Source organism: Lynx rufus, unplaced genomic scaffold (genome assembly GCF_022079265.1).
Source record: "Lynx rufus isolate CCGP_SWC_20201006 ecotype Redwood Valley unplaced genomic scaffold, mLynRuf1.p SCAF_7, whole genome shotgun sequence".
In the NCBI taxonomy this organism is placed as follows: Eukaryota; Metazoa; Chordata; class Mammalia; order Carnivora; family Felidae; genus Lynx; species Lynx rufus.
In genome coordinates, this window is record NW_025814889.1 from 116,554,212 (window position 1) to 116,581,571 (window position 27,360).

At 36.4% G+C, this 27,360-nt stretch overlaps 1 protein-coding gene across 6 annotated transcripts in view; it reads left to right on the top strand.

Annotated features, from left to right (window-relative positions):
• The window catches only part of VEZT (vezatin, adherens junctions transmembrane protein), a 65,107-nt gene that overhangs the window by 23,279 nt on the left and 14,468 nt on the right, over positions 1-27,360 (top strand). For 2 of the 6 annotated variants that reach the window (XM_047066146.1, XM_047066147.1), the window contains exons 2-9: positions 2,762-2,764; positions 4,678-4,764; positions 11,592-11,767; positions 14,169-14,444; positions 17,189-17,326; positions 21,821-21,968; positions 23,802-24,133; positions 26,548-26,741. In XM_047066146.1, coding sequence (XP_046922102.1) covers positions 2,762-2,764; positions 4,678-4,764; positions 11,592-11,767; positions 14,169-14,444; positions 17,189-17,326; positions 21,821-21,968; positions 23,802-24,133; positions 26,548-26,741 — 1,354 coding nt within the window. Of the gene's footprint in view, positions 1-2,761; positions 2,765-4,677; positions 4,765-11,591; positions 11,768-14,168; positions 14,445-17,176; positions 17,327-21,820; positions 21,969-23,801; positions 24,134-26,547; positions 26,742-27,360 lie in introns of all 6 variants that reach the window. The other 4 variants (XM_047066142.1, XM_047066144.1, XM_047066143.1 and 1 more) reach the window with 2 other exon arrangements.

The following is a 27,360-nucleotide window of genomic DNA, read 5'->3' on the forward strand; positions in this document are numbered from 1 at the left end:
ACATAAGTACCTCCATGTCTTCCTCAACACTGGTTTAAGATATTATGTTTTATTTCATCAGTAGTACAAAACTGTTTAGATAAACATAAATCCTTGCTGTTTTGGACTATCTCAGTAACTTCTATAATAAATGGAAATTAATATGGTTGAAGATTAAAATATATTGTTTATTCAAATATTGAAGTTGTTTAGGGGGAACCAGAAAAATATACTAAAGCCTTAATAAGAATTCAACCAGTAGGACTCATAATAATTGAAATTTTTTTCTTTTCATATTTTTTAAAAGAGAGCACAATTAACGTCACTCCTAATCAGGGAAATACAAATCAAAACCACACGAGATACCACCTCACACCAGTCAGAGTGGCTAAAATGAACAAATCAGGAGACTATAGATGCTGGCGAGGATGTGGAGCAACGGGAACCCTCTTGCACTGTTGGTGGGAATGCAAACTGGTGCAGCCGCTCTGGAAAACAGTGTAGAGGTTCCTCAAAAGATTAAACATAGATCTACCCTATGACCCAGCAATAGCACTGCTAGGAATTTACCCAAGGGATACACGAGTGCTTGATGCATAGGGGCACTTGTACCCCAATGTTTATAGCAGCACTTTCAACAATAGCCGAATTATGGAAAGAGCCTAAATGACCATCAACTGACAAATGGATTAAGAAGATGTGGTTTATATATACAATGGAATACTAGTTGGCAATGAGAAAGAATGAAATCTGGCCATTTGTAGCAACATGGATGGAACTGGAAAGTGTTATGCTAAGTGAAACAAGTCAGGCAGAGAAAGACAGATACCATATGTTTTCACTCATTTGTGGATCCTGAGAAACTCAACAGAAGACCAGGGGAAGGGGTAGGGGGAAAAAAAAGCTACAGAGAGGGAGGCAAACCATAAGAGACTCTTAAATACTGAGAACAAACTGAGGGTTGATGGGGGGTGGGAGGGAGGGGAGGGTGGGTGATGGGTATTGAGGAGGGCACCTGTTGGGGTGAGCACTGGGTGTTGTATGGAGACCAATTTGACAATAAATTACATATTAAAAAAAAGGAAGAAAAATAAAAAAAATAAAAGAGAGCACAAGTTATAAGAAAGCAAATTGATAACATATTTCACAAACAGTTTCAAGGGTATATGATGGAGTGGGTATATTTACCTCAATTTCTGATGCCCTTTATATCTGTGTAGTATCTTTTTTTTTAATGTTTGTTAATTTATTTTGCAAAAGAGAGTGTGGGCGGGGAAGGGGCAGAAAAAGAGGGAGGAGAGCATCCCAAGCAGGCTCTGCATTGTATGCACAGAGCACTACATGGGGCTCGATCTCATGAACCATGAGATCATGACCTGAGCCAAAATCAAGAGTCAGATGCTTAACCAACTGAGCCACCCAGGTGCCCCTGCACAGTATCTTTTTATACAATAAATATCTCAGTTGACTACAACATTGTGAGGCTAAGATACTAAAAAGAATCTCCATTACCATCAATTATGTTCTGTAAAATGCATTTAATAGATTCATTTATGTTCTATTAGCCATATTTATTAAAATAAGAAGATATTCCAGTACATTTCAGTTTTAACAAAAGGAATTCTAATTTAATAGGAAAAAAACCCAGATTACCTCATTTCCTAAACATTCTAGTTTAATCATTGTTTTATTACAAGACATCATTATTTTGGGGAGGAGGATTTTAAAGTTTTCAATTAGTTATTTAGTCTGTGGTGATAGAGAGAGAAGTATCTTTTCTCCTGTTCTTAGAAAAATCCCTACAATGTGAGATAACCAAGCTGGTCCCATTTGTCAGAGCAGAATAAATACTGGAGAAATGTTTTTTTGACTGACACTTACAGGGTGGGAGTTAGGGAGTTAGAGCTCACACAGATCAGAACCAGTTTGCTATTCCTCTGCACTTAAACCCTTTTTTCTCCCTGACCCTTTCAAATGTGGATGTTCCTGGGAAGAATTTTGAAAGCAAAACCTAAGGATACAGCTAACAGGTTATTTATAGATTAAGACTTGGATTTGAGATTACTTGGCCACAAAAGACAAAAAATGGGCCAAGGGATAGTCTTAGCCAGGATATGGGCATTGGCCTTTTTTTGTTGTTATGCAAAAACTTGGGTTTTATAGGTTTTAATCCTTTTCATTTATGATAGGTATTTTTACATATAGAAATGTTATTATTAACTTATAAATAAATAAATAAAATGAGAGTTGAAAATTTCATTAAATTAAGGACCAGTAAAAAGCATAGCCAGAGAATGCGTTTCAAAATTACCACAGGTTGGGGCACCTGGGTGGCTCAGTCGGTTAAGTGTCCGACTTTGGCTCAGGTCACAGCTTGTGGGTTCCAGCGCCTCATCGGGCTCTGTGCTGACAGCTCAGAGCCTGGAGCTGGCTTTGGATACTGGAGCCTGTTTGGGATTCTGTGTCTTCTCTCTCTCTGTCCCTCCCCTGCTTGTGCTCTGTCTCTCTCCCTCTCTCTCTCTCAAAAATAAACATTTAAAAAAAATTACCACATGTCCAGAAAGTTCCTTTAGCCTTCATATTACACATTTCAATTGTATGAGCTAAATTTTTCTAAAATGGAGTTTTTCTAAATCTGGGGCAGCTGAATTTTAGAAAGATTTGTTGTATTACTTAGTTCCTTCTCAGGGGATATATTTTTAGAATTGCCCCCAAAGTTCTGTTCAAGCAGTGAAGTACCGATTATTTTCTTTTGAAACCAGATTTTTTATTATTATATGAGACGGTGATGAAGCTATATTTAGGATTAATCACCCTTTTTTCACTTTTATTTTTTAATGTTATTGTTAAGTACTGACTGAGTAGCTATATTGGGATTCTCACTGTGAATATTTATTCTCTGTATATTTTTCTAGTTTCTTTTCCTGTGATTATTCTTAAACATTCCTCCCATAAACTTTGAGTATCAGGCCTCTTTGCTTGACCTGTTTCTCTGAGTGATCTCATGTACTTTCTTGCCCTCATTGGCCACTTATATGCATTCTGTCTTCTCTCAGTTCTGGATGCTTGTCAAACATTTTCACCTGCCCTATACCCCAGGAAACTCAGATTCAGAATATGTAAAACAGAACTTTTTTCAACTCAGCACTCCCAAAACAAACAATATTCTTTCCATATTCCCAAATTACCACTCTCTGTTATCTTAAGTTTCCTATCACTCCCACATTAATTTGGTCACTAAATGATAAGTCAACTTCTTATGTCTCTAAAATCCAACCCTTATTCACTACCATTTTTTGTTACCCTGCTTTAGGCCTTTATCATTGTTTAGCTGGACTATTAAATATCTTTCTAATGATACTTCTTGGCTACAATTATTTCCTCCTAGTACCATCTCTGTGCTGTAGCCAGTTATTTTTCTAAAATGCTGATATTTATTGTTTCATATCCTTGCATAAAAATCTTATGCAAGGTGCTCCTCATAGCCTACAGTATAAAGTCTACACTATTATGGCATATAAGACCAAGTTCTTTAAAAACCCTCTGTTCTTTACTATTCCCTTCTTCCCTTGGGTCATAGCCCAGACTATGCCACCATGACCATGGCAAGTGGTTACATGGCTGTCCCCTTTACTCATTCTGTTCCCTTGCCCAGAATGTTCTCCCTCCTTTGTTAAAATTTCTGCTCATCTGTTAGGGTATAGCGTCAGTGTTAACACCTATTGACATCTTTTCCCACACTTTCCGAGACTTTACATTGATTTGTAATTATTTACTTTCTCTTCTAAGTTTTTGAAAATAGCAGTTATATGTATTTATCTTTGTTCCTATGACCCTTTTTTAGTACTCAGGATATAGTAATCACTCAATGAATGTAAACTGCATTTACTCAGATAATAGGCTATTAACATTAAGGTAAATTGAATTTTTGGTTGGTTCAATAATAAAAATTATTTCAGTATGAGACACTTTTTCTAAAGTTGATTAAAATATCTTTATGCCTTAGCATTGTGGAATGAAAATGTTCTTAGTATTTGAGAACTTGGAACACCCTGTGGTTTTCATTAAAATATATACTGTCATCTTGACATAGATAGTATATAGGGTACCGAAGACAAATGAGTTGCATCAGGATAACTTCCGAGTGCTCTTTAAAAAATCTGCTGTTCAGGGCACCTAGATGGCCCAGTTGGTTAAGCATCTGACTTTGGCTCAGGTCACGATCTTGCAGTTTGTGGGTTCGAGCCCCATGTCTGGCTCTGTGCTGACAGCTCAGAGCCTGGAGCCTGCTTCAGATTCCGTGTCTCCCTTGTTGTCTGCCTTCCCTCTCCCCCTTTGCTCACGCTCTCTCTCTCAAAATTAAATAAACATTAAAATTTTTCAAATAAATGAATAAATAAGAATTTTTTTTTTAAATCTGCTTTTCAGGTCTCATCCAAACCTAATGAATCTGAACCTTTGGTTTGGGGACCCAAGAATATGTTTCTAACTAAAATCTCTAGGTGATTCTGATGTGCAAGTAAATCTGGGAACTATTAAGGAGCCTGAGACATACTGACAAAGGATATAACCAAGATGATTTTTTTCCTCCCTTTTTCTGATAAAAATTTTGGTTAATTAGAAGTAAGTTATTTGCAGTTTTTCTGCTGTGTGGGTGTGGTTTAATGTATCCTGTACAATCTCATTAATCTCCTTCAGCGAAGCATCCTGTTAAAAGTGGCTGAAACCATCAAAAGTTGGATTTTTTCTCAGTACAATAAGAAAGATGACTTACTTCACAAGTTGGTAAGTGTTTGCTCTATTTCTTTTAGTCAGTTTTCAGGACTCCAGTTTATTAATGACAATTCAATGAATCAGAATTTGTTTTGCTACTGATTTGGGCAGTGATTGATTCTAAATTCTGAGAAGTTCTCTGAAAGGAGACTGCCTGCTTCATAAAGTGTTTAAATAAAGTTTGTTTGTATCACCTAAAAAAAAAAAAAAGAAATTCTTCAATAACTGTGGATCTTGAATTTGGACTTAGTTTAGTATTATTTCATAGCTCTTCTAAGAGGTTATTAGCCATTTAGAATAGAATATTCTAGTTGTTATTGAAACCTTATTTGTTAGATTACTAATTTCCTGCTGCCATCTTCCTCCATTGACAAATATTCCTCTCATTAAGGAAGAGAGTGTATCAATTAGTGGGACCTTCTTTTTTTTCATTAGGAGCTTGACTGTATCCTTTTTTTCTTTTCTTTTCTTTTTTTTTTTTCTTATTGACTGTCTGTATCTTTATCCCATAGTCTATGATTAGAGTTTGGGCAAAATCAAAGTGGTTCCCCCCCCTAATTTATTTATCATTAATCTATCATTCCCTGACAACTTAATATGTAAACTTTAGTCTCCCAAGACCAATAATCACAGAATTTCCCAGAGACTTGGAATTGTGACCATTGAGAGTCTCTCTGATTCCTGTGAGGCTTGCTTTTTTTTTTTCCTGCTCTCTGCTGTAGTATATCTGGTATTTGACCTGTGACACCCCCCCACCCAAGAGGGAATGCTTCAACTTTGTACATCTTAAGCAAGGCAAAATCCAGGTAGTATAGCTAAAAAATTGAAGTAACGAAGTTCTCATGGTTCTCCTAAGGAGCGATCAAGTATGGGTAGGCAGATTTCAGGATCTTCTGCTGGCCTGTGACCTTAAGATGATAATTATCATTCTTGTAAATTACCATTTGTAAGAAGATGTTTACAAAGTGCTTTCACATTTTGATTTGCTACTTCAAATACTGTAAAGTTTAGTGCATTTTGCCATTTGGAAGTGGTAAGATTTCCAAATGTCTGAGATTCAGATAGTTCACTTTGGTTTAAGAATACTTAGTGAGTTGTTCAAGAATGTTCAGCTAGAAATTGATAGAGTTAGAATTTGAATTCAGGTCTCCTGTTTCCAAGCCCAGGTTCTTCATTATAACATAGTACCTCACTGGCTTGAGTGTTATTATGCCTTGACTGACTAAAATTACTTTTTTAGCAATCCAAATGGGCAAGTTCTCTGTTCAGGGTTTCATCTTTGTAGGTATGTTGAGAAGGTCAATGAAGTGTCTTGTCACCTACGTAGAATATCATCTCTATCCAGGTGGAGCCATCCTCATTCTTCAGTGATACTAGGATTGTGGTAAGGTATACGGATCCATATACATTTTTCTGTGGTTTAATCATAGTGTGCATAGTCCTGATCTTTTCATTCTTGGTTCTTTGTCACTGGCCACATGTTTCACTGTAAAGTGCCAACTTCTGTATGCATCCCTTTTGTGCCTACATTATAGAGAACTGTAGGAAGTACTTACCAAAGAAATCATTTAATAGTAATGGAACGAGGAATTACCCCGTTGGCTTCTGGCATGAGATGCTTGACTCTTCCCTTTGTCAGACATACTTAAAATTTTATTAGCTATACAGATATTGAACCAGTCCCTTTTTCCTTTTATTAAAATACTGACAGTTGCTCCATGATATCTGAACCTTTTCCTTTTTATTAAAGTACTTCTTAAAGATTTTTAAAAAGTTCATTTATAACAACTATAACGGTAATGGTATTAGTACTTTTGAAGCACTTTTTAGCCTGTAAAGTGCTTTCACACATGTTACCTCATTTGATCCTCATCAGCTCTATGAAACAGAACAATGTATTAAAAAGTATAGAAGATCGTTGAAATATATTGACACATCCATAATTCCCTTCTCCATGCCTAGGGGTAAAAACAGAAATCTGTCTATTCTTTTTTAGCTGTGCTTCTCATACCCTTTCATTCCATACAGGCAGAAATCTTCCTGAGTTACCGTCTCATACATTTTCCTGTTTAGATCCTTAAAATATCACCATTACCCATTGAATCAAGTCCAGTTCATCATGTTAGCATCAAAGAGTCTGCAAAATTTGGCCCCAAACTACCTTTCCAGCCTTACCCACCAATTTGTTCATCACCTAACCCAGTCTTCCTTTTCTTTTATTCCATACCTGTTCTGCATGTCTGTGTTTGTGCTATTATACTATGGTAGAACCCTTTCCGTTTTTCCTCTATTACTATAGTCTGTTCAGTAAGCAGTCCTAGCTCTTCCTTAAGGCCTTTCCCGCAAACTTCAGTCTATTGGATCTCTTATTTTCTTCAACACTATAGTAACAATTATCGGCTATGTTTTAAGTTTATATATTGTATTATGGTGCTTTTCTTTATTATGTTTTAATTATTTCGTGTGTACTAACAACATTAACAGCTAAGACTTACATAGTACTTAATTTGCACCAGTACTTACTATGCATCAGACACTATATATTGTACAAATATTGACTTATTTAATTTTCATAGTAGGTACTATTGAAGTAGGTACTATTCTTAACCTCATTTTGCAGATGAGGAAACTGGAGCAAAGAAGTTAATAACTTAAGATATGGAACCAGGATATAAACCTAGGTACTAACTAGGTCTCAGCACTCAAACTTGTTACGGGTGAGCCAAAGTTCACCTAGTGCACTTCCCCACAGCACAGAGCATCCGACCATAAAGATGATAATCTAAAATCTAGTCAATCAGTATTAGTAGCTTTTAAATTTCTTCGCTTGTTTGACACTTGGACCTCGGTCCAAATAAGGCTGTTGTGAGATGTTTCTTAATATAGCAGGTGTCTATTTTCCCACTAGTTTGATTGGCATATTGCAACAGTTTCCCTATTTTCTGCAGTTCTCATTTTTTTTTTAATGTTTATTTTTGAGAGAAAGAGAGACAGAGCACGAGCAGGGGAGGGGCAGAGAGAGAGGGAGACACAGAATCTGAAGAGGCTTCAGGCTCTGAGCTGTCAGCACAGAGCCTGATGTGGGGCTCGAACTCATGAGCCATGAGATCATGGCCTGAGCCAAAGTTGGACACTTAACTGAGCCACCCAGGTGCCCCTGCAGTTCTCATTTTTATAATTAAAGGGTAATATACAATTTTATAATTTATCCTTAAGAAAAAACTTAACTCCTCAGTGTAATCTGATTTAATTTTATAGCTACTGTGATCAGAATATAGTTCAAGTTCTTCCTTTGTAGAGACAGTCTAGTCACTAGATAATACTGCTTTAATTATTTAGAGTGTCTTGGTCCCTTTCAGGTTCATTTGTATTTATAGGTAATTGTAGGTAGTTTGTCACATTCTTGAATCACATATTCCTAAAGCTACTAGTACTGCCTCAAAGCACAATGGTTTTGGGGAAACATTATCCCAGTTTTGCAAACAGTTCTGATGCTAAGGATGGTGTTAAAGAAAGTGTACCTGATTAAGCAGCATATCTGTACAAGGGGCTATGAAGAGGGAAAGCTCCCATTCTGTGTTAATAGCTTTCCCTCTCTTTGTGAGCCTTAGCCTTCCTTTAGTTAGGCTTCTTTAAACTTACCCAAATGTAGGTACATTGAGGTCTCATAAAAGGTAGGATTTAAAGCTTTTATAGCAAAAACTTGATTTTTAATACTTAATGTTTTAATATCTCTCTGTGTGTGTGGAATCCAAATCAGATAATAAGGCCAGTGTGTGAGGATTTATTTTAAAGATTACTTGAAAAGCTGCCATGCTCCTCCTTTTGCCTTCCTTGCTTCCACCCCTTCCCTAACAGTAGTATAAAGTGAATTGTGCTCTTCTCTTTGTGAAAGTGGGGTGGAATGTCAATTAATTGGTTCCTAAGCTTAGAATCATGATTCTAAGAAGAGTGAAGAGACACATGGAAAGATGTGCAGCATCCCTAATCATCAGGGAAATGCAAATCAAAGCCATAATGAGATGTCACCTTACACCTGTCAGAATGGCTGATATCAAAAAGACAAGAAATAATAAATGTTGACAAGGATGTAGAGAAAAAAGAACTTTCAGTACTGTTGGTGGGAATGTAAATTGGTGTAGCCACTGTGAAAAACAATATGAAAGTTCCTCAAAAAATTAAAAACAGAAATACCACACAATCCAGTAGTTTCACTAATGGTTATTTATGCAAAGAAAACAAAAACACTAATTTAAAAAGATAAATGCACCTCTATGTTTATTGCTGCATTATTTACAATAGCCAAGATACGGAAGCAACCTAAGTATCCATCAATAGATGAATGGAGAAAGAAGAAATTATAGATATAGATATACATATATATGTATATATATATATATATATAGAGAGAGAGAGAGAGAGATAATGAATATTACTCAGCCATAAAAAGAAGAATGAGATCTTGCCATGTACAACAACATAGATGGACCTACAGGGTATTATGCTAAATGAAATAAGTCAGACAGAGAAAGATAAGTACCATATGATTTCACTTATATGTGGAATCTGAAAACCAAAAGAAACAAAACAAAAACAGACCCATAAATACAGAGAACAAACATGGTTGCCAGAGGGGTGGGGGTTGGAGGGATGGGCAGAATGAGCAAAGGGGAGTGGGAGGTTCAGGCTTCCAGTATGGAATGAGTAAGTCGCAGGGGTGAAAGACACAGCATAGGGAATTCAGTCAATGCTAACTGTAACAACACTGTATGGTGACAGATGGTAGCTGCACTTGTGGTGAGCATGGCATAATGTATAGAGTTGTCAAATCACTGTGTTGTGCACCTGAAACCTAAAGTAGCATTGTATGGTAACTAGAACTCAAAAAAAAAAAAAAAAAAAAAAACCAGAGAGAAAGAAAGGAAGAAAAAAGAAAAGGAGAGGAAAGAGAAAAAGAAGAGAGAAGAAACAGTGGTTCAAATATGAAACAAAAGTGATACACAGGCACATGCAAGGTGTGTCAGTAGATGGTGAGAAAAAAAATAATGCCAGGCTAAAGGAAGACCAGCGTTCCAAGATGTTCTTGTTTTATATAACTGAAAATCAATAAAGGGGTGCCTGGCCGGCTTAGTCAGTAGAGCATGTGACTCTTGATCTTGGGGTCATGAGTTCAAGCTCCACATTGGACATAGAGCTTATCTAAAGAAAGAAAATTAATAAATATATCCATATGGGACTAATATTAAAAATATTCTTCTTCTCTAAAAGGAGTGTATGTGGTGATACATAACCCACAATCGAGGACATGCTCTCATAGTTGGATATATGGATCACTGCATTCCTATTAAGTTCCCATTATGAGGAGCTAGGGCAGGGTAGGCTCTTGTGTGGGAATGATTAACTGGCTAAGAAGAGCAAACCCATTGCCTTCAAACCCTGGACCTAATTGGTTTTACTTTAACTGCTAAAGGCCTTATCCGGTAAAAGTTCTATTTTTCTTAAAATAGGATCATTCTGTTCTTACATGTAATGCATAATAAAACTTCAAATTTTCTCATACAGCAGGCTATATGTAGGAAAGTATAATTGACTACCAAAGACTTAGGATTTGAAATCAGAATTCTAGAAGTTACTTAATCTCTTTGGGCATCAGTTTTCTCCTCTATAGAATGGAGAGGAGGATGAAATGTACATCACAGGGTTACTGTGAAAGTTAACCTATGTACTCTTAACATTGCTACTTCATCTCTCACCCTTTTTGTTTTATTTTGTTTGTTTGTTTGTTTGTTTGTTTGTTTGTTTGAAGTTTATTTAAGTACTCTCTACACTCAACCTGGGGCTTGAACTCACAACCCTAAGATCAAGTCACATGCTCCTCTGACCGGGCCAGCTAGGCACCCCCTCATCTCTCACCTTCTTACCATGCATTGTATGGAAAGCTAAAAGCAGTAACTTGCAGTTCTAGAGAGGCTTTTGCTCTTCCCATCCCCGTCTTCCAACTCTTTCATCTGGTCAGTTCTTGTTCATGCTTTAAGACTCAGCTCAGGCAGGCATCACCTGTTTTCCTTTCTTGGACTTCATTACAACTTTTGGTTCTTCTGTGCCATTTTCATAATCCCAGGTATACCTTATTGCACTTCTTTGCACATTATATTGTAACTGTTTCCTTTTCAGTCCTCTTCATTAAACTGTGAACTCTTTAAGAGTAGAGACCTTGTATGTTTTGTTCATTTTTTGTGCCTTTGGTCTCAAGCATGGTGCCTGGTATATATAATATTTCTTGATAGATGGATAGAAAGAAAAGAAGAAGGAATAAATGAGCTGGTATATGTGAAAGCATTTTGTAAACTATAAAGTGCTATGCACATATTAGCGAGGTTTTGCATTACATTCCTTAATGTTGTGTTTGTCCATTTTTAGAAGGCCTTGATCCTGCTGATGTAATTCTTACATTTTGGCTATATTGTTACAGTATCCAGGGACAACATCTTATGTTACAGGATTATACTTTCCATGCTCTGTTCCAGCAATTTAATTAATTAGGCTTAACTAGACAGGCTTATTAATATGTAGTTACTACACATTTCTTTATTAAAAATTTATATTTCATATCTGGTGGCTCAATAATGTCCATTGCAATTTTTATTGTTTCACATTTACAGTGAAACTGAAACCCCATATACATAATACTAAAGATAGATTGGACTGTTGTATCTTCTTGGAGGCTATACTGAAAATATATATAGTACCCCTAAATTTTGTTAGTACATTAGGAGCTTAGCATTTCATACAAAATTATGTGTGTATTAATGCCTCTCTTCGGGTTTTTTAATGGCAAGGATATTGGATTCCGACTCGACTCACTACATACCATCCTGCAACAGGAAGTCCTGTTACAAGAGGATGTGGAGCTGATTGAGCTACTTGATCCCAGTATCCTGTCTGCAGGGCAACCTCAACAACAGGAAAATGGACACCTTCCAACGCTTTGCTCCCTGGCAACCCCTAATATTTGGTACTGTCCAGAAAACATCTATCCTTTGCTTTCATATACAGTATTAGCAGAGGAAATCCACTATGCTCTCTATTGTAAATTATAAACATTCCATACATTTTAACATTGTAATTAATGATAACCCAGAAGTTTAAAAAAAAAGTACCTTTCTAAAATAAATACTATTTAAGGTGAAGCTGGAAAAACATCCAATTATTACATATTTTTAATTCAATCTAATTAGTTCTGTGTTTAATAACCCAACAAGCAGGCATAACATGTGCCCCAAGAATCTCTCTTACCCATACACCTATACACATGTGTGCATGCAGTCCTAGCCACTCGCTCTTTTATGTTTCTTTAAAATTAATAGATTATATCATAAACACATTGTAGAGACATCAGAAATAGAATGGGACGTGGAGGTAAACAGTCAATTCTTGCTTTGTTGACTGAGAAGCCGTAGGAAATATAGACTGACAATTCAGTCCTAAAACTTTTCTTGAAGTATTTGGGTCTAATACAGAAGTCCCAGGCCATGAATACCAAAAAGGGACTTTGTATATATATATTTATATATATATATACACACACATGTATATACATACATATATGTGTATATACGTGATATGTATATACGTGTATATATATATACATACATACATACATACATACGTATACATATACACACACACACACAGAACTGAACTATTAAAGTATGAGTTTATTAAGTGAACAAAATCATTGCTTGAACTATTCAAGTTATATAGGTGATTACATAACATTGGCCTCAGTGTTCTGGATGTGTCTTTCTTATAATATTGACAAATGCTTCATACTGTAAGGGATAACAAAGTATGTCTTCCAAATTTGTAGGCACTCAGCATCATCATGGAGTAAAGCATCATCTTATCCTTTACAAATCTAAGAATGCAAGGAGCTGCTAGAAGGAACCAAGGGTTTTAAGAATTTTCTAGCTTTAACTTCTAAGTTTGCTTTAGCCACAGGTGTGATTAAGCAACACTGAGGCCTGTAAATACTTTTAGACTTCATTATTCATGCATGAAAGTATAGGATAAGATTTTGCTTTATGATGTTACCAATATCACCTGAAAGTAAAGGATTCCAAGGGAAATTAGAACAGGTAAATATTTATTAGGAAGCATTCTTACATGTGACTTTCTTTATAATTTGATTATAACTGTCTAAGTATTATTGATGTTTTTTTAGACATCCTAAGAGACATCTCCGTATATTCACCTCTTTCTTATTACATTTTTATCAAAGCCTTCATTGCTTAAAAGACATATTTTAGTCTATATACTTGTAATTTGCCTAGATTTAAAAAGTTTCATATATACTTTTACTTTAGTTAAAGCAGTGAAAAAGTACAAAGTATGTGCATATTATCAGCTGCAGTATGTGTATTCCAGATTTATGATGATGATTATTAGATAACTTGAAACAATTACTCAAGTACATATTATTTCTGATTGGAAAAATGCTTATATTTTCTTGAGATATTTGTTTCTGTGCAAATAATTAAAGTCTGACTTTTGGGAAAAGAACTGATACTATCTTAATATTAAAATGTACTTTAATGTTAAAAATTAGTAACAATTATTTTTACTTTTAAATTTGTAAAATTGGATTTTAGGGGTGCCTGGGTGGCTCAGTCGGTTAAGCGTCCGACTTCAGCTCAGGTCACGATCTCGCGGTCCGTGAGTTCGAGCCCCGCGTCCGACTCTGGGTTGATGGCTCAGAGCCTGGAGCCTGCTTCCGATTCTGTGTCTCCTTCTCTCTCTGCCCCTCCCCCGTTCATGCTCTGTCTCTCTCTGTCTCAAAAATAAATAAACGTTAAAAAAAAAATTTAAAAAAATTGGATTTTAAACTCTGTACTTGGTTTTTAGGTTAGAAGAGTCCATATCTTTTTTTTTTTTTTTTAGTGTTTATTTTTGAGACAGAGACAGCATGAGCAGGGGAGGGGCAGAGAGAGAGGGAGACAGAATCTGAAGCAGGCCCCAGGCTCTGAGCTGTCAGCACAGAGCCCGATGTGGGGCCTGAACTCATGAACCGCAAGATCATGACCTGAGCAAAGTCGGACACTTTAACCAACTGAGCCACCCAGGCGCCCCAGAAGAGTCCCTATCTTTAAACAAAAAGTCATTTCAGAGGACACCTGTTTCTTACGTTCTTTACAAACTTATTAGCTTAGATTTTAATACCTAAGACACCGTTGTTTAGTTGCTAGATTTTTTAAAAACTATTTCACATTACTTATTTAAATGTTATTTTTTAAAGTCATAGTTTACAAAGAAGCTACTAGCATTTTGTCTATTTTGGTAAACCTGAATTATGGACTAAAGTAACACATCCTTCTCTAATCTGATGGGTATCATGTTTCTTGGTTTCTGTGTTATAGGGATGTCTCAGTGCTGTTTGCCTTCATTAGTTTGCTCATTATGCTTCCCACTTGGTGGATTGTATCTTCCTGGCTGATATGGGGAGTGATCCTGTTTGTTTATCTGATTATAAGAGCTTTGAGATTCTGGAGGACAGCCAAACTACAAGTAACTCTAAAAAAATACATTGGCCGTTTAGAAGATACGGCAACAAATAGCCGAGCTTTTACTAACCTTGTGAGAAAAGCTTTACGTCTCATTCAAGAAACTGAAGTCATTTCCAGAGGATTTACACTGTGAGTTCATATTTCATTTTATTTTTTAAATAATTCTTTTCTACTACATAGTTAAATTAGAATATTTATTACCTATTTTCATTTCTGTGTTGCATTTACAGAAAAAAAGTAAGTTTTTTCTTTAGCACTTATAAAAGTCTGTTAACTGTGAAGGAATGAATACATTATATGCTAGATTTAATATGTAGTATGATTCTGCTTATCTACTTTGAGAAACCAAAGAGCTTAGAGAATCATAATTATTTGTGTTATGTGATTTCTTATGAGTTAATATACAAAAAGAGCCTAATATTGAAGCTGGCATGCAAAATTACCCAACAAATGTTTGTTTCCTTTACTCTCTGCCAGACATTCTCTTTCCTCAGTTTAAATGATAGATGTATCTGACTTGAATTCATTTTGAAAAATGTTGCCATGCATTAATAATATTCTTTAGGTAAATGTTAGCAGATATTATGGCACTGATACTCTCAGTATATCAAACAAATATTCACATTCCCACAGGAACTTAAATACTCTCCACTGTAGTCCAGTCTTAATTAAATATTAAGGTATAGGATATATAGGATATTTATTCTATTATTAAAAGGATAGTTAATGTTTATTGAGCACGAATTATGGTCCAAATACTCTAATTCTGTATACAACTAAAAGCATACAATTACATATGGTAGAACAAACGTTCAAGTCCATTCCATCTGACTCTAGAGCTTGTTTCCAGTCTGCTAGGCTGCCTGCTGAACACTAACAAATGACAGTAGTACTGTAGTATGTTTAATCATTTATTTAACTTACATAACCTTTCCAGTCTGTAGGTGGGAGAAAGTAAGTATATGATGAAGAATGATTATTACTCTTAATTACTTATATCTGCAAAATCACGAAAAGGGAGAGCAGAAGAACCTTGGGTAGTAATCTTGTTCTTCACTCTGCTGTGCTCTAGAATAGCACTTAAACTGTCCTGACAGAAAAGCCGTATCTGGAAAATAACAAAACAGTAAAGCGAAAGAATCTCTAGTAGTCACTCATTCTTTACTCTGTTGTGTTTTAGAACAGTGTTTAAACAATCCCAAAACAGGAGAGAGATTTTGTAACTTTTTTTTTCTGCTTCTTTCAAAATGTAATAGTTCTCCGTGTCTCTTAATATTTGTCCTTCTATTATAAAGTCTATTTGTTGATAGAGCATAACAAATATTAAGTTGTTTGAGCATTAGATTTTAAAAGTTGAAAACAATGCTAAGTAATAGCTCCTTTTCATTCTTGATTTGTACAGTATTTCACTGAGCAGACTGGTTAAGCTAAATGGCTATGTGTCCAATTAATGCTTAGGCACATATAGAGGATTCTGTGCTTTTTGTCATTTTCCAGCTTACATTAAAAATTATGTCTAGAATTGTCACGAAGAGCTAAAATGGGCCAGCTACACATGACTTACATCCGGGTTATGATTCCTATCCATTGACATGCAGTCAGGCAAAGGAAATGTTGGAAAAAATTGTTTGACTTGTCTCCATCTAACTGGATAATGGACTGAGAAAAATTACGAGTAACAATAAATCTTGAATCATAACTTTTTTAGAAATATGTTCATCTTTAAAACTGATTTATTAGTAAAATGGAGCGCACACAAGAGTTCCATATATTGAAAACATGTGCTGTGTTGTTCTGCCTTAATTTGTCCTCTCTAGCAAAGAATTTAACCATTCTTTGCCTCATTCCCTTATTTTAAATTAAGCCTATCAGTCATTGTCCTCTGTTGTTGTTGTTTTTTATAGATTTTTAATGTCTGAATACATTATGGTTTGGTTAACATTTTAAAAGTTTTGATTTAGATATCTTGTTTTGCAAATTTGTGGTTATATTGTAAGAAATTTATAAATTCCAATATTTTGTATTGCTATTGGGAGAGGTTACTGGTTAGGTGGAAAAACTATTATCCAATAGCTATGTAATATGAAATCATTCTATGTTTCATTTATCAAAGCATGATATATTATACATCATTGTTGCAAATAGGTACTCCCCATTTATCTTTTGGAAAGTACTATGAAATGTGCTTCCTCTTGAATAGTTTGGAGAGTAGCTATGCTACTGCCTAGTAACCCTTCCTTTGCCTTTCTACTTGCATTCCCCTGTTGGCCACTGGTCCTGTTATCTCTCTGCGTCCCCTACTTCATTTTGAGTAGGTAAGTGCCAGTGGCAGCAGGTGGGTAAGTCATTTTACCCTACTTTTATGAATGTACAGAATGTATTTCTATACAGTATTTCATTGTTCTGTACAAGTGACCAAAAATATGAGTGATGAACATATGTAAATGCATATTAAGAATGTAAAAATTTTCATACTTACTGTAGATACAGGTTTTAAAAACTAAATGTAAAGCAGTACCACTTTAGTATATTTTAGCAGGTAGAGTGTCTATATCAAAAAGTTGCAATGTCTTACCTAAGTATTCTACATTTCTACCATATTTTGACTAAAATATATTGTTTCCCGTATCAGAAGAAGCCTTTACTCTTTGAGATTTTTATTTTTCATTTGTCTTTTTTTGGAGGGGGGCTATACATGTATCAGGGAAATGGCTATTTATGAGACCTGAGCTGGGATATTTACAGTCTTTTTCTAATAAAAACCATGAAAAAGGTTTTTTTCTAAGTTGAATAGAATTGGGGATTTAGAAAACAAAAACTTTAGGACACCTGTACAGTTGTATCACATTTTACTTTTCAAGTTTGCTTGACAGGGTCAGTGCTGCTTGCCCATTTAATAAAGCTGGACAGCATCCCAGTCAGCATCTCCTCGGTCTTCGGAAAGCTGTCTACAGAACTGTAAGAGCCAACTTTCAAGCAGCAAGGCTCGCTACCCTATATATGCTGAAAAAATATCCTTTTCTGTCTTCATGTAAGAATAAATATGCTTCCAGAGTCCTGAATATATAGATAGTATAGCTGCATCCTGTAAAAGTTAAGTGTGAACTGAGATTGCCTATTTTGGAGCTAATTTCCATCATCACTTCTATTTTAAAACTGGAAATGCAGTCTAGGGGGAATAACAATAACAGACAGGAAAAAAGGTTTTCTGTTCTCGTGTGGCTCAGTTTTAACTGAGGAAAAACTTGAAGGCCCTCCCTCTACTGGTCCAAAGAATAAAGTCAGAAGAACCTGGATTTGCTAGGTCTGACATTTTTAAGAGTTACTGGACACACAAATTTGCGTCATGACATGGAAATAAACTGGTAACAGGAAATCCTTCCCCTTTGAAGAAACAGAGGCTCTCAAGTCAGATTGGCTAAGTTTAAATTTTGGCTCTATCAGTTACTGCCTAGGTGACCTTAAGCAAGTTTCTTAACTTTCTGTACCTTGCGTTATTCATTTTAAAAATGGCAGTAACAACATACTCTTCCTGTGATTTTGTTGACATCAAATAAGTTAGTGCATATAAAGTGCTTAGACAGTGCCTGGTGTATAATAAACACTCAGACTGCATGACAATAAGTCAGTCACTTACATTTACTAAATCAGGAAATTAGTTCTGTTAATCAGTAAATAAAAGTGTGTAGGATCTTTATTTCAGTTAAGATTCATAGATAAGTTAAATTGTGAGTAAATAGAGTACAAAAATACTTCTTTGTACCTTCAGTATTTGGGGTACTGTAGCATGGATAAATATGCTTTAACGTTTACAGAGTGCTTTATTATGTCTTTGTATATACCTTTCCAGCTAGATCTTATCTCCATTTTATGAAAAAACTAAATAAAATCTCCATTTTGTGTGATTTGCTTGGTGTTACACGACTAGTGAGAGGTGAAGTTGTGTCTTAATAGGACTTATTAAGTGTCCTTAATAGGACTTAAGTCATAAGTCCTATAGGACTTATGACTTAAAACCTTTTCTATGTGTGTGTGCGTATATATATATATATATATATATGTATACATACATATATATATACACACATATATATATATATATATATACTCTTTTAACTGTATGACTTCTTTGGAAATTAAAAGCATTTTATTTTTAGTCATGAACTTGTCCATTCAATTCCCATGCTGCCTGAATACCCATCTGCTATGTGCTAGACTTTTGAGTATACTCAATAGATTAACTGGAATTCATAATACACTAGAAGTGCCCAGGGTACCTTCCAACATAGTAGGACAATGTACTTGGCCTAAGGGGTCAAGAATGCTTTCAAGGAGTTGACCTTGAGGATAATAAAAGTCTGCATTCAAGTATAATGAAGCAAAGATAGGGGGAAAAAATAGGGGTATGGTAGTATGGCATGTGAACTTCAAGTAGTTACTCATTCAGCAAGTATTGAGAATAAACTCGGTGCCAAGCAATATGCTAGTCACTAGATATATGATGGTTCACGTAATAGACACGGTCCCTGCCTCAGAATACTTCTAGCTTAGTGAGGGGTGAAGGAGCAGAAAGGGATAACCTAACAGAGGTTGCAAATTCATGAGTTTCCTGTGCCAGTTACTTTTTCTAGGTAATAGAAACCTAGCAGTGGACAAGACAAACAAGATCATTGTACTCATGACTCTTACCTTCTTGTGGATGAGGTAATGAATAAAAAAGTGAGATTTTCACATATCTGTTGTATAAAAACCCAGCAGAATAGGATAGAGTGATTGGTGAGTTATTGCTTTTGATTGGATGATAGGGGAAGGCCTTCCCAAAGAGTTGACATTTAAAATGAGATTTATGGGGCGCCTGGGTGGCTCAGTCGGTTAAGTGTCCGACTCTTAATTTCGGCTCAGGTCATGATCTCACAGTTTTATGGGTTCGAGCCCCACATCAGGCTCTGCGCTGACCATGCAGAGCCTACTTGGGATTCTCTGTCTCCCTCTCTCTCTGCCCCTCCCCCACCCACTCTGTCTCTGTCTCTCTCAAAATAAATAAACACAAAAAAATTAAAATAAATAAATAAAATAAAATGAGATTGTAATGAGGAGAAAGATCATGTTCCAGTTTGACGGACCAGTGAGTATAAAGATCTTGTGACAGGAGTTATTTTAGCAGGACTGGAGGACAGCAAAAAGGCCATCATGTCTGGAGCACAGTAAATTGGGAGTTGGGGCATTAGGTGACATTCAGAGGTAGGCAGGAACCAGAACATATTTACCACACAAGAAACCTTAAGGAATCAAAATAAAAAAGAATCCACCAACTATTTCTTCAAAAAGAGCAAACAGTATAAACCCTCACATGTCTGGTCAAAGTAAAAAGAGTACAAATATACAAAATTAGTAACAGAGCTATAACCATAGATATGGAAGAAATTAAAATAATTATAAGGAGATTGTATATACAACTTTGTGGCAGCAACTTTTAAAAAAGAAAACACCTGGGAGCACCTGGGTGGCTCAGTGGGTTAAGTTTGACTTCAGCTCAGGTCATGATCTTATGGTTCATGAGTTTGAGTCCCACATGGTGCTCTCTGCTGTCAGCACAGAGCCCACTTCGGATCCTCTGTCCCCCTCGCTCTCTGCCCCTCCCCCATGCATTCTCTCTCTCCCTGTCTCTCTCTTTCTCTCTCTCAAATAAACTTACAAAGAAAGAAAGAAAGAAAGAAAACACCTGATTTTATGTAAACAATGGAAAATTTGCAGGTATAGAAAAGAGATAAAGTTCTTGATGCACTACTATGGAATGATATCCAAATTGTTGAAAAAAAGAATGAAGTGCACAGCATTGTTTATGCTACCCTTCGATTGCGCGTAAAAGTGTGTATGTATACACACATACACATATATATGAGACTATTTGTATATATGGGAGATTATAAATACATATGAGGGAATATGTGTATGTGTATATATCCACATACATATTTATATTTGGATTTGCTTTTATGCATGCATAAAGTATCTTGAAAGGTGCACAAGAAGGGGCACCTAGGTATCTCAGCTGGTTAAGTGTCCAACTCTTGGTTTCGGCTCAGATCATGATCTTGTGGTTTGCGAGGTCAAGCCCAGCATCCAGTTCCACGCTGACAGTACAGAGCCCTCTTGGGATTCTCTGTCTCCCCTCTCTCTTTCTGCTCCTCCCCTGCTCGTGCTCTCTTTCGCTCTCTTTTGCTCTCTCTCTCTCTCTCTCAAAATAAACTTAAAAAAAAAAAAGACACACAGGTTATCTTGAGAGATACTAATCACAGTTATCGTCTGTGCCTTTAGCTAGGGGAATGAGGTAGCTAAGGGACAGGGGTAGGAAGCAGTTTTTACGGTGCCCCTTAATACCTTATGAATTTTTTTATACCTTATGAATTTTCAATCCTGTGAATATATTACATGTTTAAAAATTAAATGAATAAAGGAAATTTTAACTACCAGGTTCAGATGGTTTTATATTTTTTTTTAAAAACTATTTCAGACCATAGGAAAGGTTAGGAAGCCTCTACTACCTCATTTTATTTATGAAGATTCTGTAATTGCAATACCAAAACATGTATTATAAAGAATAAAAAACTAGACCAATCTCACAGATGGAGATACAAAATATTTAAGTGAAATATTTATATATTTGCGATAGCACTATATTAAGATATTATATGATCAAATAAGAGTATGCTGGAAATATAAAAATAGTTCAGTATTAGGAATTGTATGGATATTTTTTTTTAATATTTTTTAATGTTTATTTATTTTTGAGACAGAGAGAGACAGAGAATGAACAGGGGAGGGGCAGAGAGAGAGGGAGACACAGAATCTGAAATGGGCTCCAGGCTCTGAGCTGTCAGCACAGAGCCCGACGCGGGGCTCGAATTCACAGACCATGAGATCATGACCTGAGCCGAAGTCGGACGCTTAACCGACTGAGCCACCCAGGCACCCCAAGGAATTATATGGATATATTCTTTATAAAAACTGTTGAAGGCGGAAAAAATCACATATTAAGCTGATAGATACCCATGAGGAAGAGAAAGAGGAAACAGGCCAGTAGTCTGAGTGGGACAACCTAGATAGAACAGGCTTAGTGCTAATGGTGTTCTGCAGCCTGTGCACTGGGAAGAAGAGAAAAGTATGTACTGTAGTGTAGAAAGGGCCTGAGCCACGATACAGCGAAGTACACAATACAGTTTCAAAAGGTACTTGTCAAAAATAACTAAGTTAGCACGTTAGCACTTGTAAAGAGTTGAACTTTTGACTGTTTAGAGATGAAGGTATTTTATTCACATGTATACTAGTAGTAAGATACCTGAGGTTTGTTAATATAGTAGATTTTAAGATTGGTTTCTTTTTTTTTTTTAATGGATATTAATCACCTCCAGTCAAAGTTCAGAATAAAGATGAGTAAAGGTAATTTGGGATGATATGACTGTACCCTTTATACTTTAAATGAAAAGGCCTTAACTTAATTTAACCTACCCCCTGAACTCTGAGAGTGACAATGTAACCAACTACATCTGTGTGGTGCCTTTTAAGGAGCTGGGCCTGGGCCTTAGTGAAGAGCAGATTTCAGAAGAGGAAGCACATGACCTTACAGATGGCTTCAGCCTTCCTGCTTTGAAGGTACTCTGCCTGTGGAAAGGGCTGAAGAAAAGACAGTTGCACTCCGATTGTGCCTGTGCTATCTGAATGTAAATGGGACACCGGTCCCTTGCTGAACCATCATCATAATAGCCTTCCTGATGTATGTGATGCTGTCTTTAAAAGTTGAGAGCATCATAAAGATTGAATGAGGAGATCCTTATATTCTGATATCAAAATACTTAAAATTCTTACTGTAAGCATATCTTGCCTTAAATCAGAGTTTATAGATAGTGAGTTTACATTAATAGAAAACCAGCATGAGTGACTTTATGACTACTTGTTTTAACAAACATGGGTAAACAGCATATAAGATCTGTATCTTCCCTTGGAAAATCTACATAAAAGGATATATTTGACTATATAAGAATTAAGCTTCTAAATGAAAAAAATTGCAATGATTTTTAACAAAGGTAGATAGAATTCTTTCTATATAAAGAGCACTAAGTTATGTTAAATCTAGACAAGATAGGTGGTGCATGAACTGGTTTCACAAAGGAAGAACTAGAAGTGGCCAATTCAGTTTCAGAGCGTCTGGATGGCTCAGTCAGTTGGGCGTCTGACTCTTGCCTTTGGCTCAGGTCGTGACCGTAGGGTTGCGGGATTTGAGCCCTGTGTCAGGCTCTGCGCTGAGCATGGAGCCTGCTTAAGATTCTCTCTTCTCCCTCTGCCCCTCTCCGCCACTCATACATGCTCTTGCTCGCTCGCTCACTCGCTCTCTCTAAAAAAAAAAAAAAAAAAAAAAAAAATAGCCAATTCAATCTCGTTAGTAATAAGTAGACATTTTGCCAAGGTTATTGAAAGTTGATAATATTCATTATCTGTGAAGATCAGTAGTCACACACTATTAATAAAAGTATAGATTGGCTCACTTTAGCAGTTAATAAATACCAATCTTCGGAAAGATACTGTATTCTTCAGTAATCTTAAGCTTAAAGATAAGTAATCAGAATATACTCAAAGTATGTTCATGATATTACTACAACAGCAAATATTGGAAACAAATTAAAAGCTAAGTAATATGAGATTGGTAAATTCTTTGGGATTAGTAGTCGAAAAATTGTACAATGGAAGAAACAAAATAAAGCAAGTTAGAAAAACAGTGTGTGTGGTAAGATTCCAGTAGTAATTTTATTTTTATTTTTGGCTTTTTGAGAGAGGGATAAAGAGGCACAAGTGAGCAAGGGGCAGAGAAAAGCGGCAGAGAGAATCCCACAAGGGGCAGGGAGAGAGAAAGAGAAGTGAGGCTCACCTGAAGCGGGGCTTGAGCTCACCCAGTGCAGGCTTCAAACTCAGAAACTGAGATCAATACCTGAGCTGAAGTCAGACGCTTAACCGGCTGAGGTACCCATGCACTCCTATGTTATTTCTTAGCTATTTTCTAAGCCAAAATAATGGTATAATTTTGAATCCTAAACTCTGGATGTATCACTGACTCATTTCTTTGGACTTCTACAGGTCCATTATTCCTACTGTCTTCTTTCCTACTTTGTGTCAAATTTGTAAATAATTCATCAAGGAATATTCATTTACAATAGATGTATCTCATTATCAACACTACTTTTCTGGGTTAGAACTGTTCTAAAATATATACTGGTATTACATGCTATATTGGTATTAGAAGTTCCCACATGCCATGACTACATAATTTGATCAAACATTCTCAGCCAGTCTTGAGGGTTAGTTCAAGCTCAGCCGTATTCATTACTTAGGATAAAGTGAGAAATTTAACCAGAAGTTAAGATAAACAAATTATTGGTTTGTTTTGAATTTTGATCAGTTTTTTTTATTGATGTAGTCCCGTTTTCTTTCTAGGTTTTGTTTCAACTCTGGGTGGCACAGAGTTCAGAGTTCTTCAGACGGCTAGCCCTATTACTTTCTACAGCTAATTCACCTCCTGGGCCCTTACTTACTCCAGCACTTTTGCCTCATTGTATTTTATCTGATGTGACTCAAGGTCTACCTCATGCTCATTCTGCCTGTTTGGAAGAGCTTAAACGCAGCTATGAGTTTTATCGGTACTTTGAAACTCAGCACCAGTCAGTACCACAGCGTTTATCCAAGACTCAGCAGAAGTCAAGAGAACTGAATAACGTTCACACAGCAGTACGCAGCTTTCAGCTCCATCTGAAGGCATTGCTGAATGAGTAAGTTTAGAAGCCAAATAAGAAAATGTCCCCATGTTCAGCAAGCTTCATTCTCCTGCCATTGTGATGATTGGCTTGTGTCCTAACTGGAAGGTAGCAGCAAAATTAAGACATGCAGCATGAAGGATAGTTTATAGCTATGAATGTAGCAGAGAAAGAATGATTTGGGGAGTCATTTGTAGTTTTCACTTTGTCTGATTTCAGCCCAGAACCTAGAAACATAGGACAAAAGCAGGTGTTCATTCTGTTTGAGAGCTGAAATGGAGATGTTTATGAATACTGAGCTTCTTTTAACTCTTTTTAAGTGGGGCTCTTAAACTGGAGCCTGCGGTCTAAGAAAAGTATCTGCCAGCACTGGAACAGTAAGTTTTAAGAGGTATTGTTATATATAGTTGAAGAATAACATATTGCAATTTTTAAAAATAAAGCATATTTGGACATTTTCTACATCAGAGGACCAACTTTTTTGGCCCCAGTTGAATAGTAAAGTGCAGGGTCCATAGTTTATATTTGTTTATCTTCTACTTTGCCTGGTATTATTGGTACTCTGCCTTGGTCAAATGTAGGATCCAGTCACTCCAGTGAAATTTTTCTGTAACGGATACTTGCAGTATAGGGCTGGATCAGATGGATGGTTGGGTTCATGTTGTGTTGGTAATCAGGAAGGTCATAGGAACTTAATGAGTTGATGAGATTGTAGTTGATGTACTCGACCCTGGATACCAGGCAAGAAGTAGAAGGGGAGGGCAGGAGTCCGTTTTGTAAGATCAAAATAGAACAAAACAAGTCAAAAGCATTTGAAGTCTCAGTAAAATCAAAGGGCTAGTTCACTGGAGTGAGGAAGGATATGATGAATAAAAATAGGAAATTAAGGTGAGAGAAACATTTTGAGAAGGTAAGTTTTTATCCATCTATTTACTGTCTGAGCTGGTCTCTAGCTGCTATTCTAAGAAAGCAGATGAATGAATGCTAACCTGACTCAGTCTTATCTCCCACAGGGAGTATGGGAGACAAGGCAATCTCTACTTGAGTGGGCAACAAAGGTCGGGCCTTTGTCAGGAAAAAATTTCAGTGGAAAGGTTGTATTGGGCAAAGCTAGAGTCTCTAAAGAATTAATTTTTGGCAGTAGAATCAGAACTACACAAGACATAATGGAATGCACTAGAGTGAGGGAGGATGGCTCAGGGAAGAAAGGCCGCACTGGATGGACATGAACAAGAGGGGCTTTGTGCCTTAGGCAGAGATTGTGGATTATGCATGGGAAGGATGTCTCCAGCTTAAAAATGAAATATTCTATATATGCTACTATACATCACCTTTCAAACAGTATACCGGTCACAAACCATCATCTCTGATTTGCTCTATAGCACAGCTACACAAAATTTTTTAGAAGTGTTGTCTGAACACTTCCAAAAACATTTGTTTTGTGTTTCACTCCTCCTCCTCACTTGTCCCCATTGCTTTTCCCAGTTGCTGATACTAGGGCATTAACCCTTTAACTGTTCTCCCTGCCTCCAGAGAGCTCCCTGCCAGATTAATGTTTCTGAGGCATATATTTGCTTTCTCCCTTAAACATCTTCACTGGTTACAGAGTACAAGCAGCAGAGACTGAAGTCTGTGTAAAACATTCTATTGAAAGAATTTGCTATAACTTCTATTATAGTCTGCTTTTCAGTCCTTCTCATTCTTTTCCTTCAGTCCAAACAAACTGCATAAATGCCTTTTCCCATATACCATTTAGAATGAACTTTCTCATCTTTTGTACATGTTCACATTTTATCCATCCTTCAATGCTTCCTCAAAAGTACCTTTTCCTTAGCTGTTCCCTGTCTGTACCCATAGCTGGTAGCACCTTCCCCCTCTTCTGAATTCTTATAACACTATCTTTCTGTGGTATTATACTTTGGGGCTTAGCTTCAGCCCATATTTACAGCTAACAGCTGTATAACTCTGGGCAAGTTTCTTTAACTCTCTGGACCTAATTCCTCATCTGTAAAATGGAAATAAAATGTTAGTTATAACTTTTTATGATATTGTATTATATTTCTCTATAATGCATAATTTCCCTGATTTAGCTATTTTTCCTATTAAGTATGAAATGAGGTTAATTTATCATTTCAGCTCATAAAATGCCTCATGTATGTAAAAGAAATATTGTTGAATAAATAGGTGATACTCTTTATAAGCTTTTTACATTATGATAAAATACACGTAACATGAAATGTATTATTTAATCATTTTTAAGTGTACAATTTAGTGGCCTAAAAAAGTAAACATACATTGTTATGCAACCATCACCACTTTCCATCTCCAGAACTTCATCTTTTAAGCTTATTTCTTAAATAAGTCCTGTGAGTTATAAATTTTCCACTTAATATTTTAGAAATCAGTTTCTGTTTTTCTTTATTACTCAGGGTAATAATTCTTGAAGATGAACTTGAAAAGCTTGTTTGTACTAAAGAAACACAAGAACTAGTATCGGAATCTTATCAAATCCTAGAACAGAAGTTGAAGTTGATTCAGCCCCATGTTCAGGCGAGCAACAATTGCTGGGAAGAGGCCATTTCTCAAGTGGACCGACTGCTCCGAAGAAACACAGATAGGAAAGGTACCAATGAGTGCTTCCTTTCATACACACTTGTCAGACATGCTTACTCCACTCCAGTAGGGTTTTATTAGGTAGATTTCTCATCTCCACGATGAAAGCGACATGACAAAACTTAATTTACTAAAAGAAAGTTGAACTTATACATACAAACTGACACTGAATATATAGTCTGGCTCTTCCTTTGTAAACAATAAATGAATATGTTTTGAAAGTTCTCTGATTCGTAAACCTCCTTTTCAAAAACTTCAGTGAGGGGCACCTGGGTGTCTCAGTTGGTTAAGTGTCTGACTTTGGCTCAGGTCATGATCTTGCGGTCTGTGAGTTTGAGCCCCGCGCTGGCTCAGTGCTGACGAGCCTGCTTCAGATTCTGTGTCTCCCTTTCTCTCTGTGCCTTCCCCACTTGTGCTCTGTCTCTCTCTCTCTCTCTCAAACATAAATAAACATTAAAAATAATAATAATGGGGGCGCCTGGGTGGCGCAGTCGGTTAAGCGTCTGACTTCAGCCAGGTCACGATCTCGCGGTCCATGAGTTCGAGCCCCGCGTCAGGCTCTGGGCTGATGGCTCGGAGCCTGGAGCCTGTTTCTGATTCTGTGTCTCCCTCTCTCTCTGCCCCTCCCC